Below are 21,892 nucleotides of genomic sequence, written 5' to 3'. Positions count from 1 at the left end.
TGTTGCAAACAGATATGTTGTCATCCAGGCTTTGTTGTTCCGTTTCTAGAGCACAGGAAGAGTAGATTTAGCATAATTTTTAAGGGTCCTAGAATTTTCAGACTAGGATATGAGTATTGGCTTCAACTTAAGTCACCAGCCGCGTTAGCCTCTAGCAAAACAAGAGAGTCAGTCAGCCTGTCCTTTGAAGCTTTGAAGCCAAGCACTGACTTCTCTCTAGCTATGAAAATCCTAGATGTCATCTTCTTCCAATAGAAGGCCACTTCATCTCCACTGAAAATCTCTTGTTTAGTGTAGCCACCTTCATTAATTGTCTTAGATCTTCTGGAGAACTTGCTGCAGTTTTTATATCAATCAGCACTTGATGTTTCACCTTCCACTTTTATGTTACGGAGATGGCTTCTTTCCTTAAACCTGATGAACCGACCTCTGCTAGTTTCAAGCATTTCTTCTGCAGCTTCCCCACTTTTCTCAGCCTTCCTAGAATTGAAGAGAGTTAGGGCCACCATGTAGAGCACTAAAACTTTCATCATATCAGCAATAAGACTCTTGCACTTTCTTATTATTCACGTGTTTGCTGGAGTAACACTTTTAATTTCCTTCAAGAACTTTTCCTTTTCAGTTACAACTTGGCAAACCGTTTGGTGCAGGAGGCCTACCTTTCAGTCTGTGTTGCCTTTCAACATGCCTTCCTCATTCAGCTTGATTATGTCTAGCTTTTGATTTAAAGGGAGAGATGTGTGACTCTTTTTCTTTCATTTGAACACTTAAAGGCCATTGCAGGCTTATTAATTGGCCTAATTTCAATGTTGCTGTGTCTCAGGGGAGAGGGAGGCCGAGGACAGGGAGAGATGGAGGAATGGCTGGTCAGTTGAGCAGTCAAACACGCATTTGTGGGCTACATTTGATGTCTTCTATTGATGTGGTTTATGATACCCCTCAAAATTACATCAGTAAGACCAAAAATCACTGATCACAGAGTCACCATAACAAATATGACTTAAATATCTGGAATATTTTAAGAATTACCAAAATATGACAGACTTCAAGTGAACAAATGCTGTTGCAAGAATGGTGCCATGATAGACTTGCTCAGTATGGGGTTGCCACAAACCTTCAATCTGAAAACAAAAACCCCACAGAAACACAACACAATATCTTCGAAGTGCAATAAAGCAAAGCACAATAAAATGAGGTATGCCTGTATAGGCTATTAGGTTACTTTTTAAAATGATTTTAAGGTACATTTTATAAAAAAGATTGTGCTCCCTGATACTGATCATTTTATAACAGAACCTCTCTTTTCATTAAAGATTTCTGATAATTTTATAATTTTTTTTTATTTAACATGATACAACACAGACATTTGAAGTAGTAGAAGCTTTGTTTCTTCCCCTCTCTTCCTGAAGGAAGAGAAAAAAGATTATTTTCATACATTAAACCTAACTGTTCATTCTAGGAAGAATGTGTTTTTTGTAGGGAGCCTGGACAGCTTTTTAGTGTGGAAGTTAAATGCTAGAACGCCTCAGTTATATATTAGAGTTATGAGGCCACCTTAATGTTGGTTAAACACTTACCAAACTGCTATTTAATATGTGCACATATTTTCTTATAAGCTGTTTCATTTAAAAGAGTGCAGGTAATCTTAATACTCTAAATTACGTTTATCTTATTTATGCTCACTGGGATGGGAGAGGAAAAGAATCTTTTTAAATAGAATTACTGTGAAAAGTTTTAGATAACAAAACCAAAAAAATATCTATGGACAAAAATGTCTAGTCTCTTTTAAAACACATAATTATAGAAGTAGCTAAAGAGCTCTTGTTAACTCCTATACATTTCTATGACTTTTCACTTCTTTTGGTTTCATTACTCAAATGTTTTAACTAATCATACATGTCCCTTAAAATATTAGGAAATTCGTTCTATGAATTGGAAAGTAGACATATGAACTTTACTTACCTTTCATTTTTATACAACTTTGAGTAATAGTTTTTTAAGTTATAATTATGCATTCTGTATGAAAAAATATAAGTTTTGTGAGTAGTGTACCTGCATGAACATATATTCTTCTGCAGTGACAATGACGGTGGCTAATTAGTAGTGAATTCTAATATCTGAATTGTCGGGAATGGGATATTTAGCAGAATGGGATCTGAAAGTAGGAAAGGTACATGCTCCAGATTGGGGTTTGATGTAGAGAAATAGCATTAGAGTTTGAAGAAGTCATAAGCGGGGACTGGGAGAATTGGCCAGGAAATGGAAGAAGAAGGGAAGAAAAGAATGTAAAGCCGGATACTAGATACATTCTTTTCCACTCTTCCCTTATCCTGATATTCTGCCAGCACATGAACAAATGCCGGGAAGTCATTGGAATGATCTTACAGTGGAGACCTTCCTCATTTCTTCTTTCTTCTGCCTTTAATCTTCTCTTTCTCCTTTCCAGGAAGTTCAGAGATTCTGCGGTTGGCAGGTACTAAAGTCCTGGAACAGAAATAGATGGATTTTGCTTCTCTCTACTCTCTCCCCAGGGCTGCTGCCCCACTTCTTCCATTTCCCCACTACTAGAGGAGATTGGGTTGCTGAGAAATGGGGCAATAAATTTGAGGGGTGGTGGGATAAAGATTGTGTGATTTGAAGGAATGTATTTGTGACTATGGAATATATAGCATCAATGGAATAGGGAACAAAAGAAGAGAAGGAAAGTCATCCATTATAGCAAGAAGAGAGTGAGTCTGGACAGACCAATCCAGGCCCCTCTTCCAAAATAAGTTGTAAGTCATTAGACAGCTATTCTTGAAAATAGTAGCATTTTGGAAGAATGGAGGGAATAGCTTCCTTAATTCACTTAATTAATTTCTGTAATCATTTAAGAATCTGTACATTTTGTGTTGGTGGGTGTGAAAACATTTCCTTTAATCTAAAAACAAATTATAAAAATAATTCTTTTTCTCCAAAGCATTTTATCTTGCCTTCATTAAGCCATTAGTTGGCAAAATACTTAAGAAAACAAAACAAGTATACAAACAAAAAAATGTAACTACCATGTGTTCTGACTGTGGGTTGCATTCACAAGAAAAACAGTACACAGACTCTTTCTATTACAAAAATATTTTTGTAGTTAGAAGCTGGCCCTGTGGATTTGTACTAAGAAATCGTTGCTTAATACTGTAGCTGTTGACTGAAAACTCCAATTTCAGTTTTTTTCCACCTGTATTCTGATCTGTGCATTGGCTCTCCGTAAAGTTCAGTATCTTTTTTACAACTCCATTAATTTTTGTAGACTTTAGTGGAAGTGTCCCAAATATTTTATATTTTTTCCATCCTTGCCCTTTGTAGGTGCGAAGTAGAACAAAACAAAACCCAGTGCTTATACTAGCAGTTATTTCTGTTTTTAAAAACATAGGGTGATAATCTTCCAAATATTATTTATGCAATTTTTAGTCATGACTTTGGAAGAAAATTAGAAACATGTTTTGGTTTTTTCCAAGTACGTAGAAACTCTGATAATAGTGTTCTCCAGAGCTCCTTTTTGCCCAACTAGATATTTTAGTGTGATAGGGAAATACCCTGAAGATTTTTCTTGTTATGTCAGAAAAGGTTAAAAAATTTTTCATCACTAAATAATTCTTTCCTTTGTTATCCCCATCTCAAAGATACAATCCTTGAAGAATTCCACCTTGTGAATCTGAAACTTGCTTAACAATCATTGGGAGCAAGTCTCAAAACAAACAAAAGCCAGGAACCCTCTACCAATTTCAACCACTTTCACTTGGCAACACAAAATACCTTTTTTTTTTCTTTTATGTAGAAGATATGAGTTAATAATCTGGCACATCAGCTAGAGTATGCTGCCAAGTCCTTGGAATAAATGTAGCTTCAGCCTTAAAAATGTGGCAGAGATGATTCACTCACACCCTCAAGCAAAACTGTCTATCACTGACTGCCTTTTTTCTCTTGCCATGGTAACTGGAGGGATAGCTAATCACATGAAAGAATGCTACAAATTCTGTGTGTGTGCATTTGTGTGTTTCTGTGAAAGATTTTTAATTTCCTGACTGCTAAATCGTAAACCTTTTGTAACTGTGCAAGAATTAGGCAAATGTGAGCATGAGCACCAGTCTCTTACCATGGAAAGAATGGTAGGTTGGGAGTCAGGGCCTTTCAGACAAGTCACTAGCTAGAGGAACTTTTCAACAACAGTTATGCCTTCCTGGTCACTATGTTCTGATCCTACGTCCATTATAGTATCCCCTTGGTGAACAAGACCTGCATGTTCCTTACTCTTATGTAGTTTGTGGTTAATATGTAACCTTTGCCAGATCACTTACATTCCATGGTATGGCTTCTTGTTCTATAAAATTAGATACCTTAAAAGTACAGTAGTGAACAAAACAGACACAAAGGGAGATAAGGAATGTGATGAGAGTTAACAGTTTTAAGTAGAGTGGTCTGAGAAGGCTTCATTGAGGTAACATTGGAGAAGAATCACTTATGTATTTGGAGAAAGAGTTCTGGTAAAGGAATCAGCAAATACTAAACCTCTGAGGAAGAAGAGTATCTTTGTGTTCACACCAGCTACAAAGAAGCCAGGGTGCCTGGAGAAGAGGCAGAAAGTGGGAGAGTCCTGACAGATAGGCACAGAAAGGGAGCTGGACATCAACCCTGTGAAGCTCTTCTGGACCATTTATAAGGACTTTGGCTTTTACTCAAAGTTAGAGGGTTTTAAACAGGAGAGTGATGTGTGTTAGGTTCCAAAGTGATCACAAATGCTGTATTGGAAATAGAATTTGTAAAGAAATTGTGTGTTTTTTTCTGTTTTGTTCTCTGTATTCCGTCCTACTTTCTGCCTAATATTTCTCCAAAATAGAAGAAGGTATTATTACATGTTTGCTGTTAGGCATTGAAGGTTGACCTAAGCCACATGAACTCATCCAGGAGATTTCAGTAACTATTATTAAATGATGGGTTGGCATATAATTGATAATTGATATCATCTGGATAATATCTTTTCATTTATTCATATTTTTAGCCTTGGGGCTCTATTTTACGGAATTGGAATTTCTTAGCTGTAACACATCCAGGTTACATGGCATTTCTCACATATGATGAAGTTAAAGCACGACTACAGAAATACAGCACCAAACCTGGAAGGTAAGACTCTTTAACAGTAATATTATGAGGTATATCTAATGATGAAGAGTTCTCTCTAGGTCATTCTTAGGTAAATCAGTAACACCCAGGTGAGTGGAGGGAGGGAAGGAAATGCTAATAGGGCTCCTGGTACTTCTTAATTGTGTCCTTTAAACTGATTTTGTTGTGCTGGTACTGAAACTGTGTTCATAAAGTAAAAGAGGATGTGATACCATGTAATTTGATAAACTTAAAATTTCATTAAGTCTCAGAGCTCTGATTTTTCAAATTAGAGTAGGGTATTAGCATATTGTCTGTTTTCATGACACCTGTGTTTGTGTATAAAATTGTATGTGTATATTTGAATACTTAAATATTGTGCTAAACACAAAGTAAATCAGTTTCATGTTCATTATTTTAAAGTATTTTTCACGATATTTAATTTGGTTCAATGATAAACACATAATGATATGTAAATACATATGAACAAATATAAGTATATATATACGTTTACCTATACATACATGATAAACACATGTAAACATATATAAGCCCATTGTTACAATCCAACCAATTTCATGTCCGTAAGAATTTCTTCCAGAATACCTTATGCTTCTTTATAGCTTCAGAATTTATGTTTTATTTTCCAAATGATGAAACTGGGTAAAACTCACAGAGATTGGCTGTTTTTGTCAGTCCCTGTGGCTTTGGCTGCGAAATCATACTTTATTAATGTCAAATCTGGGATCAAAAAGTCTGTCTCCTGGTTTGTGCATTTTCCCCACGTCCCACTTAGAAATGTGTTAGGTACCTAGTAGGCATTTGTACTATGGCAAGCAGTGAGCTGGGTGTGGCAGCAATGAGAGTCGAGACCTGTCCTCACACTCACATTTTAGTAGGAGATGCCATTCCAACATCCATGAGTACACTGATTTCCATATGGGAGTCATTTCATTGTAGGAATGAATTTCTTTGTTTTTTTTAAGGCTGCATTTTTCTTCTAATACCATTTTTATTTGATTTGTAATGCAAATGGTGTTTGTTCTTTAACAAACTAGTTTATAGTACAAGCCAGTGCTGTTGATTCCTTTTTCTCTGCCATAATGAAAATCTCCATCTTTTTTATATTTTCAAACATTTATATGTATATAAAAAGAAGGCAGGGGGTACAGAAAACAGTTTAGTTCCTGTGCAAGTCTTCTGTGTAGACTAAGGAGAGTTGGTTCTCATTGAGATTTTGATGGTGGCTTAAATGACTCATTCTGTTTTGGTCAAGGATCTCTCATAGCCAGATTTTTCCATAACTTCTGTTCCATAGATTGGCATCAAAGTATCTTCTTGTTCTTGGAGTATGATTTGAAAGATGGGCTATGTTTAGAATTACACAATCATACAAATTTAACACAGAAGTTATTTGGGAAATTAAGAAACCAAGTCCCTTTTGTGTTCTCTTGTTCAAGATCACAGAGATAAATAATGTTGGAAGAGAACATTGTTGGGAGCAAAAGCCAGGCCTCATCACTATTGGAATAGTTCTCTTAATAAAAGGACAGCGCCCTCCGAAAGGATGTCTTCCTTTCCTTCCCAGCTTGCCCTGTAACAATTTATTCTGCTAGGTTTTAGGTAAAGATGAAATGGTCAGTCTGTGGTAAATTGTTATGTGTAAAGTGGGATGTGGTATTTAAAATGTAAAGTTTAGGAAAACTCAGTGAACAAATAATTTTGATAAGTACTTGTTTTGCGGAATACCTGCTAAACTGTTACTTCCTCTTGGAAAGTATTTCTTTTCCTTGGCTTCATGGTACAGAAAATAGTGGGGCCTATTCCAAAGACATTTGAGTCTCTCTCGTTTTGCTTTTTTGGGGATCCAGCTGACAACCATAAATCTGTGTGCAATTATTTTGACTATGATTCTGATTAAGGATTCCATTAATTGGCAGGATGATATTCTATTTTCAGGCTCTCTAGGAGAATATGTTTTTGGACTTTCTTGAAGAGTCCTTTCCAAAGGATCTAAAACGAGTATGAAGTTCTTCATATCTAAAAACCACAACTTCTTCCTTTCTTTAAGAACCCAGTTTTCTTTGAAAATGAAACTACATTGCAGTGCTAAAGATACAAGTTAATTAGATTCAATAGCTGTTACATATGTTAAGTATCCTGTAAAGTTATTTTTATAACACTTGGTTCATCAGTAACTAATGTTTATTAGGAGAGAGGAATTTGTCACATACGTATAGCAATCACGGTACTCAAATATAGCAGATTGTTGACCTACTTTTGAGCTACTTAAGGGGTTATAAAATCCACATATAGTTTTCATGGTGGCAAGATTGAGTGCAATACACTTAAACGTAAATGAGCTAAAATGAAATAAGTAGATAGCTATGTTAATAAATAAATAACAATGAATTCAAAACCAAGTCAGTGTCTGTCATCAATTTGATTTATATTTTTGAACTATTTTGCCTTCCTGTTGCAAGACATTGAACTGGACAGGGTTAGACAGTAGCCATGAACTTAATCTAGTTTGCCGTCTCATTAATATAGTTGGGCACTTTTGATCTTTCATTTAAGGGTGAATGGCTGAAATGCTTGAAAGAAAAGTTATTATTTGCAAACAAGTCATTAACAACAAAATATGGATAGTTTTAAAGTTTCAAAGTAATATATTGAATTACACAGTATAAATTGACTCAGTTTCTGTCTGAGGTGACAAATTAAATTGTTACTTCTTTATTTTTTACTTTCCAAAAATGATTCAGGTCCTAGCTGTTTCATGCCATCAACTGTTTCATATAGGGCACCTGCTGATGGGGATGGCAGTAGAACCTTTGATACTCAAGTACATCAACTTCAGTTCTTTTGTCCTATATCCCTGGAGGTATTTAAATGGAATTATTATCAGAGCTTCTTATACAGTTCAATGAAGGGAGTTTTACAGATCAATGAATGGAGAAGGACAGCTTCTTAAAATAAGAAGATAGAAACTTATTTCAGATTTTCTAAATTATTCTGTTTATTCTTTGACTTTAAAAAAATCTAAGAGATTGTTTAGTAGTTAGCATACATTCTGAATGTGACTAAACATCATTTTCTCATGTTTTACAGCTACATTTTCCGGTTAAGCTGCACTAGATTGGGACAGTGGGCCATCGGTTATGTGACAGGGGATGGCAATATCTTACAGACCATACCGCATAACAAGCCCTTATTTCAAGCCCTGATTGACGGCAGCAGGGAAGGATTGTGAGTATGAGAAATGGGAGTCAGGGTGCTTATTATTCCCCAATTTGAAAGATAGACACTGCTTTGCGATGGAGAGAAAAGATCGTCTGATGATCTGGCTGTTTTGCTTTGTTTTATTTTGTTTTTTCAAGATTAAGGAATGGGTGCTCCTTACTTTTTACTGTTCATCTCTTAAAATAGCCATTTTAAGGTAACCGATTTGAATTAAACTATATTTTTTAGGCAATAAATTCCTACATCAAATTAGAACATGAGTTTGTATCCCTCACAGGGAAAAAAAAAAAAGCACTTAACAGTAGTTTAGAATAGATGAAAAAAACTTATAAGATAATTCTTTTTTTTTTTAATTTTTTTAATGTTTTTATTTATTTTTGAGACAGAGACAGAGCATAAATGGGGAGGGTCAGAGAGAGAGGGAGACACAGAATCTGAAACAGGCTCCAGGCTCTGAGCTGTCAGCACAGAGCCCGACGTGGGGCTCGAACTCACAGACTGCGAGATCATGACCTGAGCCGAAGTCGGACGCTTAACCAGCTGAGCCACCCAGGTGCCCCAGAAGATAATTCTTTAAAATAACTGACTTCTGTTGCTTCATGTAACCCTCAAATTGCTAGTTTTACTTTTTGACCAGTAATAACAGATTTTCTGTTTCTTCTTATTACCCTTTTCTCACTCCTTCCTTTCCTTTTGTCTTTGTGTCTGTCTTCTGATATTAAATCCTTGCTCCAGAATTATGTTGGTAGCTGAATTCAGTTTATCTTAAGCTATTATTTTTTTAAATTTAAAAATAAGTTTTCCTTTTTTTTTTTTTTTTTTTTTTTTAGAGTAAGAATATCTTTTTTCCTCCACAAAGTGTAGATAATCTGATAGGTGCCTTCATAGTAAATACCTCTCTTTCATTTTAGTCATTGTAGTCTATGTGCCATTCCCTTCATGCTTTTGTTTTATTTTCTATTTTGTTCTATTGTCACATCATTATGCTCACTTTTCTTGCCCTTTGCCTTTGCTAAGTAACTTAGAGACAGATATTCCCTTATTTGCTATAGCACAGTTTGTGATAGAAACCTATCAGGAGAAAGTCCACCAGAGTTAGCAAAGAGCAAATAATTTAAGTTACACCTTTTCTAAAATAATTGCAAAAGAGAAAAAGTGGTGGAATATATGTGAAGGAAAAAAATGCATTTTTTTTATAAGTTATGAACTTTCAAGAAATAGTTACATGAGAATTGTAGGACAAACTAGTACCAAGTGTGTGTTTCTATTTTTTTTTAATTATCATAAATTTTATAGCTTTTGATTCACTGATAACAGGATTTTGTTTTTAAGAAAATGTGCTGTAAAGTTTTACTTTAGAGGTTACGAGTGGGCAAATCTGTAAAGTTAGTAATTTTGATACAGCTTATTTATATTGTTTACAATGCCTTCTATCTGGTTTTTAAAAGCCAATAAAAAATAACAAGTTATATTGTAATCAGTGTTTAGCCTCTGAGCTCCTATGCAAATCAGCTGTTAATATTTACACACACACACCCTTCAGAGGCATTTAGTTAGTTGAATTTGAACTTTAGTGATAGATTACATTAAAATAGGTCAGATTAACATTTTAATCTTACTTAAAAATAGATTAGATTTTTAGATTACATTAAAATAGATATTATTTATTATGTTCAGTATTTTTTTTTCCCTAAGATGAGTAAAACACAGGATATTATCTGGTCCAGCTATTATCAAGGTCAGCTGTCTTTTCCTTACTTATAGTTAACCCAGTATAGTGTGACATAGGTAATAAAGAAGTTCACTTTGATAACCAGCCAAGATTCTTTATTCCTTACTTGCCATTGAGAGGGTCTCATCAGTACACCCTCATTTACTGAGGACAGTAATCACTGAATTGCCCCTTACACGTTAAATAGAACCTTTTAACCTTTCCTCTAGCAACCTTATTGTTATTTTTATAATCTTTCAGTTTTGAATTCGTCATAGAATTTATATGTGTTTTTAAAGTGTGATGATGATGAGCAAAATGTTATGTCATAATTGTTAAATCTGGCCTCATTTTAGGATATAAAAGGAAAGCTACTTACCAACTTTTGCTTAGTGCTCTTCATTTAATAATTGTAGAATTTTAATCCACCCCTGTGATAACACTCTAAATATGTCATTACAAATGTAGTCAACTCCTTTTTCTAAATTGTAAAAAAAAAAAAAAAAAAGGAAAATTATCTCACTGATCTGTTCCTTACTGTATGAGAATTATCTGTCATCTAAGTTCAATTATTTTTGTGGTTTTCCTGGGTGAATTTTAACACTTATGAACATATTTATAGACTAAGGATAAATATTTTTTGTTACTCCACAGAAAAGATTTAGTATAGTTTTCTCCTTAAAATATTGACCACGGTAGTATTACATTCTTAATTTTTCATTGCAGCTAGTTAGAATAGCTCCTAAACAAAATTAACTATACCTTAATCAGTCAGCATGACCCAGCAGTAATGTTACCATTTTGTAAAATCTAAAATAGATATTTACCAACACAATTTCATTTTTGAATGAATGAATGAATAAAGACTTTTAGCACAAAAAGATGGCATAATTACTACCATTTTTAGTTCTAATTTTAATCCTCTGTAATAGTAGAACCTCGGGGCGCCTGGGTGACTCACTGGGTTAAGTGTCTGACTGGAATTTGGCTCAGGTCATGATCTCATGGTTCATGGGATCGAGCCCCAGGTCGGGCTCTGTACTGACAGTGTAGAGCCTGCTTGGGATTCTCTTTCTCCCTGTTTCTCTGCCCCTCCCCTGGGTGCACACATGCTCTTTCTCAAAAAATAAATAAATAAAATTAATAATGGAGCCTCATATTTATAAGTGATTCTGTGTTTGTAGCTTGAAGTAAATGAAACATAATTGTAGCATTTTGTAATTTCTTTAAATGTGTGTGTGTACGTGTGAGTGTGTTGGTGTGTGGCTGTAGACTTGTATGTGTGTGAGAATTTAAATGGAAACACAGAGGATGAGAAACTGGAAAAACAGGAATATCAAAACGGTATTTGCATAACTCTTGTAGGAAACCTGTGGGTTTTAATTCCATTTTTCCCTCAAGTTACTAAGCATGGTGTAAAACGATGCAGTTCACATTAACTGTGCTTCACATGAAAAGACATAATCGTTGCAAATAGGTGTACATTCAGAGTATTTTGGAATAGACCATGAGTGACCAGAAAAAATAAATTTTTAACTTACCTAAAAGACATACAGTAAAAAGTATTTAACTGAAAATGGTTGCTTAGTGGCTGAGTCCATGTTCATCCTGTATTTCTGATATGAAAATGATTTCTAGTTTTTAAATGTTCTAAAAGTAACTTGTAATATTATGCAAACAATAGCAAAGCTTCTTGATGTAAGTTACATAAAAAAGAAACTTCAACATGTGGGTTTGAATACAGAAGAATCTGATTAAATCATCTTAAATGCAATTAAAAATTGTGCATTTATAATAAAGTTTCTGTTTATAATCTAGCTATCTTTATCCTGATGGGAGGAGCTATAATCCTGATTTAACTGGATTATGTGAACCTACACCCCATGATCATATAAAAGTTACCCAGGTAAGGACAGTTTCTGGTAATGCATTTATAATTATGTATCTAATATTTTTGAAATAAAAAGCATCCTCTTTTACTGTAGATAAAATTTGGTACCGGCATTTCATGCAAAAGATACTTACAGGAATTCTAAGAGTATTTGGAAAAAATACTTTCTCCATTTTTTGGATAAAAATGTCTGCTGTTAATATTCTTACTTCCAATATAATATTGGCATTTATGCAGAGACATAGATAAACCCATAGATGGGCAGATACATATGAGGAGAGAGTTACAGATTGAGAAAACTCCAAAGAAGATTGGAATAATAATATGCATTAGCTTTTAGAGTCAAATGTGTAATTGAAGTTTATTGAAGGTCCTCATTATATTCTTATAAATCCATTGTTGGCGACCCCATAAATTGAATGAGAGTGTAGCTTGGTTATAAAGCCTTTCTTGAGGGTGATATTCAGTAATTAATCAAAATCTAAACAAAACCATTTTTGACTCTGGATTCTGTATATACCACTCACATATACACAGAAACATCTGTACATCGGGGTTTTCACTTTAGCAATTTTCCTAAAAATGAAAAATTATAAATACCAAGCTATTTAATCATAGGTTAAGTAAAGCATAGTATATTCATACTGCATTATACTAAAGTCATTACTGAGAGGAAGGTAGCTCTATATACTCACATGGGAACTTTGGCATCTTTATTATATAAAAAAAGTTCCATTACTGTAAAGTTCAATTATATAACATTTCATTTGTAAAGTAACATTACATAAGTTCAATTTCTGGAAAGAAAGAAATTACCATATATGAACATATGAACATACTTTTTAAAAATAAAAATTAAAAACTACCAAACTGGTAACATTACTTAACTGAGGAAGTAAGAAGTTTTAGGGAATTAGGAAGAAGATTGAAGAGAGAAAATGAGTATTTTATTCTATGTTAATCTAGTTTTACAATACTTTATAATTTAGATATTTTGTGCTTTGTATAATAAATAATAAAAATCAGAAATTACAGATTTGGGGAAGACAAGAGATAATTTTTTTTATTTCTAATTGTCTAGATTTAGTCCCAGTGGTCTTGGTATTATTATGTGAAACACATTTGTTGACATATGTACAGTTGATGGGCAGTTTTTGAAATTTAATATATAATTGACATTATTTTGATTAGGTAAATGATTCTATATGTTCTAACACATGTATGTGAAAGCACACTTGCAAAAATAGTTCCTCTTTTTACAGCCACTGTTTAAAACTATATATATTCAGGAGTAGTATCACCCCATTAAATTATTCATAAATATTTGAATAAGTTACCCCTTAGGTTGCATTGAGTTCTACATCTGTGATTTTAGCTTATTGTAATGTTTTAAATAATTATAAAGTGGTCCTTTGGGTGTCATAACAATTTAAATACTTATCTATTACTTTAGAGACTTCAGGGACTTAAAATTTATTTATTTATATATTTTAAAAGTTTTGTTTAAGTAACCTCTACCTACACCAAATATAGGGCTTGGATTCACAACCCGAGATCAAAAGTCAGACACCCCAACTTATAATTTAATTTTAATTGCTTTCAGATTTATTTAGTTTTTATCTTGATCCATTATCATCTTTTTTATTTCTGTAAAAATTATATAAACATACATACTTCATACATACATACATACATACATACAAACATACACAACTTATATATGAATGTGCATGCGTGCATGTGTGTGTATCTTTGTATGTAGATGTATATATATTTTTCTCATCATGATGATAAGATCTTTTAGTATGCTACAGGCTAAATATTGTCATTTATTTATCCTGCCCAGGGCCAGGTTCCTAATAGACACTTATTGACTAAAACACTGCCTTTTTTAAATGAATTTTAATTACTTTTCTTTGTATCCCTTTTAACACCTTTTGTTTTCATATTTTCTTTATACTTACTGATACATTTGTGTCTTCTTTGTGACCTAGAGCTTTTCAATATTTAGACACCAAGAATTTTACTATGCCAAAATGTTCAAAACTAGTTAATCAAGAGAATAGATGTTTCATAAAACAATTTTTGGTTGCTGAAGTGATTAGTTTTCCTGATGGTGCTAGATTGGGAAAACAGTATGCAATTTAGAGTTAGAAATTTAATATAGAATTTGAGGAAAATAATTTAAACTTGTTGAGCCTCAGATATTTTTTTTTTAATCAATGTGTCTTATTATGCTTTGGAGATTATATGACATAATAAATGTGTACCAAAGTATGTAGCATGCAGGAAGGGCTTGGCAAATGCTGCTTTTCTTCTGTTCCAGAATTTAATGTTCAGTTAGAATAATATATATATATTTTTTATGTATGTATACATTATATATGTTATATATACATATTATATATATATACATTATATATATTATACATATATATTTCCAATTTTGAAGTGAATTTAGGTGAGAATGTGGCATTTACAAAGAAACTAAAGCTATTTATATTTTCTTTTAAAACAGTAAGTTTTGTCTTTTGAGTCACTATTAACGCAAATCCCTTCCTAAAGGAACAGTACAAAACATTAAGTAGTCTGAAGTATTACAAAAGCTTATAAAATTGCTGATATAAGCTCAAATGTTTTAAAAAATGATTTTGTCGACCAAATTGTGATTACCAATTTAAAACATGTCTTAAGTAGTAACATTCCTGACAGGATCAAGTGTGAGGCATTTACTATAAGTCATTGTATTTGAGAAAATTCAGTAGTACCAGTTCATGTTAGAAATACATTAACTTTGCCTTTTTTTCCCCCCAAATTCCAGGAACAATATGAATTATATTGTGAAATGGGCTCCACTTTTCAGCTTTGTAAAATTTGTGCTGAGAACGACAAAGATGTCAAGATTGAGCCTTGTGGGCATTTGATGTGCACCTCTTGCCTTACAGCATGGCAGGTATAATCAAGATTTAATGAGCAACACTCATGTCTTCCTTATATTCTCTGTTGCTATTTCTCTTTTCAGTTTTCTTCATCTTAATCATTCAGCAAATGATCTGATAAGTGCTTTCTTGGAGTAATTTGAAAAATCTCATGCGTTTGATTTTCTGTCTTATATAATTTCATTTTTCTTGCTGGCTGTGTTTTATATTGTTTCTTTTGCATGTACAATTTAATTTTAGGATTTAGTCATGAGTAGTTTGTAACTCTGTGACACCACTGATTTCAGAATGTCACATCAGTATTTCCAACTAATCATATTGATGTGATTTATGGTGGGTCAGATTCTATTTATAGTAGGTCACCTTCTGAAGCAAAATAAATCCCAGGAAATAAATCTTACGTTGATATTTCAGCAGGCCCTTTTCCTAGGAGGAGATGTGGCTCCTATGTCATGTATGTCAGTGGCTGCGAATGGGAAAATCTGATGGGGAAAGTCTCCCGAATACTTACAGTTCTCACAGAAGCAGGCATAACATTTTCCAGTTTACCGAAGCAGAATCCAAGTTACCTCTTATGCAGATATTCAGTAAATACCAATTGGTTTGATGTTTTAGAATAAGACCCAGAGAATAACTAGTTTCCTCATGGGCTTTCTTCTGTTTCTTTATCTGTAACAGAGGTTGTGGGTTGAAAATGAGTCTGGACAGATTTCCAGTTTTGAATATTTGAAGGATTCACAGAAGATTTTGATCAAGTCATTTTTTCACTGCTGTTTAACATAGTATCGAAAGTCAATATTGTTGATGGGGTTAAGAAAGCAAGTAATTCAATTTTCAAACCTTTTTAGAAATTTTGCTATTGAGTATATAATCGACATCCCTACCCCATTCCTGAGCCCTGTCAGGCTTGATCTTCTGTCTAACCAATAGCCTTGGCATTGCCTGTGGAAGAGGGGTAGCCTTAGAGGCTCAGGCCAGGAGAATGCAGGCCCAGGAGCACTGGTGCTGTTAAGCTCATTACTTGGTAATAACATATAATGGTTTTCACAATCTTATGAAAAAGAACTCCTTCTTCCTTTGGGGAGGTTTGAAAGATGGAAGAAGCAAAAGAGGAAGAACTAGAAAGTGAGTTAAATTTGATTTACTTTTTCAATGCCATTTCTGAACTCCCAGACATTTTTGCCACCTCAGTAAAAATTGTTCAACATCCCTACTCTTCTCTCTTTCAGTGTGCATAGGTTTGTATTTTACTTAGGTTTTCCTTGATCTACTCTCCCTAATTTCCCTTTATCCCTTCATGATGTTGGTGAATTTTGTGTAGTACAGGGAGAAGGTGGAGGAAGAGGGATGCTCAGTGTGGCATCAGCAAACTCATTCTCAGTGTGTAGGCACTTGATTGCTGTGTAAGTTATGTTAATAATTGCTCTGCAGACGTAACAATGTCTTTTTATAAATGACTTTCAACAAGTTATGCTGGTAGAAGAGAGAACTATGTTTGCAAGTGTATTTCACATCAATCAGTAGAAAATAATACAGAGATATTGAGTCAGTGCCTGACAGATAGGACTGTGTCTGTTATGATGATTTGCTTTACCTGATAACCCATTCAATATCTCAGGGTAAGTAGAGGCCAATTAGATTTGTCACAGTTGGATTGTGACTTTGTATTGACTTATGCCTTCAGGGTGGTTGTATGGTTTTCACGGGTACAAAGAAACTAAAACTTTATATTTCTTCCTAAAGAAAACCAGAATTTTAGGCTGGTACAAAATCCCAGTACTCTGTGGCAGTATGCTTGGTTTTGGCCTCTACTCTCGGGGCCTTAGTCTGGGAGCATACACATATTTACATATGGCAGGACTTGGCGCCTTTAACTTGCTACCTACCTGGTATTTGGAAGTTAAGTGGGTTAAAAGTCAGAAGCTCCCATTAGTTTGGAAGAAACCTTTGATTAGTAAAGATTGTTTAAAGCATAATACAAAATAGCTGTTTACCTCGAAGCCCAGAGTAAGTAAAACAGTATGACTGAATATAAAACAAACAGATTTTATTTATTTTAATTTTTGTATACAGCTTGAAAGAAATTTATGTTTAAAATTTCAGGGACAATAGTATACATTCTATTCAGTAAGTTTGTAAACTATTTGCAACAGGTATGTTGTGTGCAAAAGACACAGGAACGTTTCCCTGTCGCCATGACTGTGTTATTAATCCTTTGTCCCTTACATCACCACACGTTTCTGTATATTACTGTGTATTCTCCAAATAGTACAGCTCCTCAGTGCCTTGATTCACTTCATGATTTCTAATACTGGTCTAATGGCCTTAATTAAGATGTGCCCAGTCATATTTGTAAATTGTTAACATTTACTTTTTTTTTTTTTTTTTTTTTACTCTGAAGTAGTTCTCAATTTTACTTTTAGAAATTGAGGAACTGAATAAATTGCCAAGCACTGGAAACAGTCTTTGAGTAAAATTTTAGCAGAAGGTCATTATAAAGTGCAGTAGTAGTTTAGTAAGTGAACTAAACAAAAAAAAAATGACAAATGAAAAAGTACTCAGAAAGTTGAAATAATAATCAGATCATATCACACTGTTATTAGCAAATAATGTTATTTTAATCTGGTCATAGAAATTTGCATATAGGTTAATGAAAAATGTTCAAAAGCATTATTTCAGCATTATTTTTAATTCTTCCCACACAAAATGCTTTGTAATTACTAAATATTCTTGTAATTAATAAATATTCTTGTAATTAAAAAAAATTTATGTATGTACCTGTAAACTCTTACCTCATTGTATTTGTATTGTAAACATTATATATTTACCTATTTCTCTTCTAGAACCTAGTTTAGAATCCCTCTCTTCTAATATTGTTACTCAGTAAATATTTATGGACTATATGGTAAATAGTGTAGAGAGAAGACTAAGATTACATTGAAAACATGTTAAATAGATAAATTAGATAAATTGTTGATATTGTAGATCAAATGTCTTAGTTCTTTTCATTTCTCTTCTGAAAACTATCTATGATTTTTTTCAAAGACCTTTTATTATGCTCAAGATCTGAGAATGAATTCTAAGAATTTTAATTCTCAGATTTGTTCTATTCAGTAGCTGCTGGATGATTCCCTTCAACTTTTCACATTTTGATTTTGTCCGCTTATTTTTGAGCCACATTATTTTACGTTTATTGCTTGCAATAATGCTGGCACTAACCTAGAGGCAGTGAAACTGAGTTCCTCTTTATTACTTTTTTAAACCAAAAAAACACACATGGTGATCCCTGATTCACGTTTTCTCTACACTGAAGAATATTGTTCTTGGGCCAGGTTTTAAGAATTCCAAAGTGATATACCATAGTCTTTATGTCTCAGTGGGATCTTAGTGGTCAAAGGAAATGTCAACTTTTGAACATTTCCACTTTGGGATAACCTGAGTATTTCTACCTCTGCATATAGATTTCACAAAGTAGTACTTCCTGCTAACCAACACATCTGCCCGTTTTCATATAATATGAACAGCAATTTTTGACAATCATTTAAATATGTTACTGTAAAATGCCCATTACTTAATAAAAATCAAATTGTTACAAAGTTATTCCAGTTAAAATGCAGTTGACAAACTATAGATCTGCTAAAAAGCCCACCTTATGGTCTCAATCACTGCTCACAGGATTTAACCTAATTGATGGTGAATAGAGAACTAAGAACAGTTATTGAACATTTCTGTAGTTCTGCAGTATATTGTCAGACATTGTATCTAAACTTGTAGATGCAGTGGGAAATGTATGAGTATGAAGTCTGGATAAGAGTACAGCATTCATGTCTCTCTTTTTCATTGTCTTCCAGATTCAAACTGGTACAGAGCTGTAGTCCATATTTCCTGACTTTAAAGCCAGAGTTTTTGTTGTATATGCTTGTTTCTTTTTTCTATAGAGAAAAGGTTGTTTTCCAACTCAATTATGCATAGGCTCGTTTGTTACTTTACTTGAGAGAAGCATACATGGCTTGTTTCATCCATCATTCTCCAACTTCTCAAGTCCATTTACTTATCTTTTTATTTAGGAAACATTCCTGGGCATCTGCTCTGTCCTGGTTCAGTACGAATCTGTGAGCTAGGAAGAATACTTAGACTCAGGCCTGACCCTCAAGAAGTTACAAGTAAATCTGAAAGTTTTATACAGAGGCATGGTATTAATAATAATTACTTAAAATGAGCATCCTGTTATCTTTCAAATTTAATTATGGATTTGAGATATCTTTTGTTACTTTCTACTCTTTTGGTTGGGCATGCTGATAGGAAAAGGATTTTAAAGGTTGCATGTCTGCCAAGAAGCTCTGATAAATCAGAGACCAATAGGAAAGAAATATTAAACCCTGACCATAAAACATTATGTGTCCAGTCAGTATGCATTTTTAGCAAGTCATTCTTCACCAACTTTTCCTTCCATTTGATACCCTACTTTTGGTTTAATTGAATTCACCGCAAACTTAAATTTATGTAATTAACGGAAACCCTAAGAAATGCACAGTAGCAGTGTCACTTAGTTGTTACAGGCTGCAAGTGGTTACCCTTTAATTTTTGTCATAATGGCCCATTAGTCATGCCTCTGAAGAGGTGTCAGATACTTCTTTCTCCTTCTGAAACATCTGTGTTATTTAATAAATTGAATAAGCAAGGCAGAGTTTGCACAGAATACTAAATAAGTTGGATAATCAACTCTCTAGAGGCAATCTTTGAAGCAATCTCTCTCTGGGTGCGGCTTTTCTGTTCTGTCTTTGGCAATAAGACCTGCAGAGTTTTCTTTCACTTCCTTGCTGTTCCATAGATATTAACAAAACATTTTTCTTCTTCATCCAGAACTCCTCCATATCTTCCTTTTTGTAGCAGCATATTGAGCAGCAGTGATGGTGCAGGCTTACTACATGAGGTGTAAAGTAAGGGGCTCTTTTCATACGGTTTGTTTTGTTTTTGTTTTTTGCTCCAGGAATCTAGAAAATGGCTTCTGAGCTTGTGAATGGCACAAATTCCAAACTATGTTCTTCAAATCTTCAAAATAAAAATGGATAGGGGCACCTGGGTGGCTCAGTCGGTTGAGCGACTGACTTCGGCTCAGGTCATGCTCTTGCGTTTTGTGAGTTCGAGCCTCGCGTCAGGCTCTGTGCTGACAGCTCAGAGCCTGGAGCCTGCCTTGGATTCTGTGTCTCCCTCTCTCTCTGCCCCTCCCCCACTCATGCTCTGTCTCAGAAATAAACATTTTAAAAAGTCAAAATAAAAATGGATACATATATATCAGTTGGATATGCAGCCTTGTTTTGAATTACTGCCAAGGACTTTAATTCAATTAAAAGTAAAATTAACTTTTTCCTGTGATTATTACTTCTGTACTTTTTCCAAATAATTTAAAGGAAAGATATTAGAATGTTCAAAATAATATTTCAGAGTCATTAGATGAAAATCAGTAAGCCCTGATTTTAATATGGAATATGATTAAAGAGATTTATGAATGTCCCATATTTAGAGAGCGTTGTGGGGCAAAAAATGTGTAGTTATCTAAGAGAGGAGAGAAGCCAGCTCACATGGTCACATTTAAGGCACAAAGAAATAATCTTTTTCTGTATCTTCCCTCAAAAGCAACCAACCTTCACATTTCTAGCCTCAGTGTAATTTTGTAACCTTAGTACTACAAATAATAAAATTATATTTGCCTATAAGAATGTTGTAAATTGGTATTTCTCCCCTTGATTACATGTTGTGTCTTTTTGTATAAAAGTGATAAAGTGTTGGAGCTCCTGTTTCACTGTGGGAGTGATGAGGGGCTACTAGAGTCATTAAAAGATGTTACAATTATTTCATGAACTACAGTGATGACAGTAGGAATGAAAGGGAGGAGAAAATAAAATTTGGTAGAGCAAATGCTTGAGTCCAGTGACTGTATTAAATGGGGTCTGACTGTATCGTGCTGTGCCTGGACAATAGCAGGTATTGGCACCTGGGAAACATTTTCAGTTGGATCTAACAAAGGCCTTTAATAGGTGCTTCAAAAGTTGACTCCCTTAAATAAAGCATCCTCAGAATGCAAATGCATAAACTTCATGAATTAACATTTTAAATTGGGTTCTAGCAACAACTATTTTGAAAGCTCTTACTATGTAAAAATATATCCCAAGGAATCCTATAATTACTAGGACAAGTTTTTCATCTTCATTAAAAGCCGAAACCTTTCAATTTGAGTGAATAGAATATTTATTGATTAAAGTAGTTTTGTAATTTGAACAATAGGGTTTTTTTTTTCATTTTTGAATGATCAATAGTAGGCAGCTACTTTTAAACTTCATCTTAACCTAGGTTATGAATCTGATCTTAAGGAACTACATCCTGATGCTGCAGTGTAGGATAGTGGTAGTGTAGTGATGAAATGATTCGATTCATATAACAGGCCACCTGAATGTAATTTCCTGCACACAGATGCTTAGCTATGTGACCTCCATCAAATTATATAAACTCTCATTTTTCTATTGGTAAAATGAGGATGATAATTGTACCTACTTCATAGGGTTAAATGAATTAATACGTGTATAGTGTTTTCAACAGTGCCTGGAATCTTAGTATTGTTCCTAATGTAGTACCTGATAGTATCATTTAGGAAACTGTCTCATATTTCTGATTATTCTTAATTTATGAACATTGGTGATTCTGTGGTTTAAAAGTAGTTTAAAAATTGCATTCATTTCATAAGGTGGGAATTCTTGTGGATGTGTGAATTTTTTCAGATGTTAAGACATGTTTCTTCAGTTATCTTACTATACTAATTTGCTTTTGAAATTATCTTTATAGTAATTCTGCCAGTATTTGCATAGCACTTTGAAAGATTTGAATTAATTTATTTTTGAGATATCCCTTAAATTGTACATTCCCTCATTACACCCTACAGAATAAGATGAATAGCTTACCCAGGATCACACAGCTGTA

At 33.8% G+C, this 21,892-nt stretch overlaps 1 protein-coding gene across 8 annotated transcripts in view; it reads left to right on the top strand.

The window, feature by feature from the left end:
- Nucleotides 1-21,892, top strand: part of CBLB (Cbl proto-oncogene B) — a 221,157-nt gene that overhangs the window by 122,877 nt on the left and 76,388 nt on the right. For all 8 annotated transcript variants that reach the window (XM_042956253.1, XM_015544975.2, XM_007098582.3 and 5 more), the window contains 4 exons: nucleotides 5,033-5,154; nucleotides 8,245-8,382; nucleotides 11,906-11,993; nucleotides 14,800-14,931. In XM_042956253.1, coding sequence (XP_042812187.1) covers nucleotides 5,033-5,154; nucleotides 8,245-8,382; nucleotides 11,906-11,993; nucleotides 14,800-14,931 — 480 coding nt within the window. The remainder of the gene's footprint in view (nucleotides 1-5,032; nucleotides 5,155-8,244; nucleotides 8,383-11,905; nucleotides 11,994-14,799; nucleotides 14,932-21,892) is intronic.

The sequence above is a fragment of the Panthera tigris genome, chromosome C2 (assembly GCF_018350195.1).
Source record: "Panthera tigris isolate Pti1 chromosome C2, P.tigris_Pti1_mat1.1, whole genome shotgun sequence".
Classification (NCBI taxonomy): domain Eukaryota; kingdom Metazoa; phylum Chordata; class Mammalia; order Carnivora; family Felidae; genus Panthera; species Panthera tigris.
Note: the sequence above shows the minus strand (reverse complement) of the source record. Positions and strands in the feature narration are given on the sequence as shown.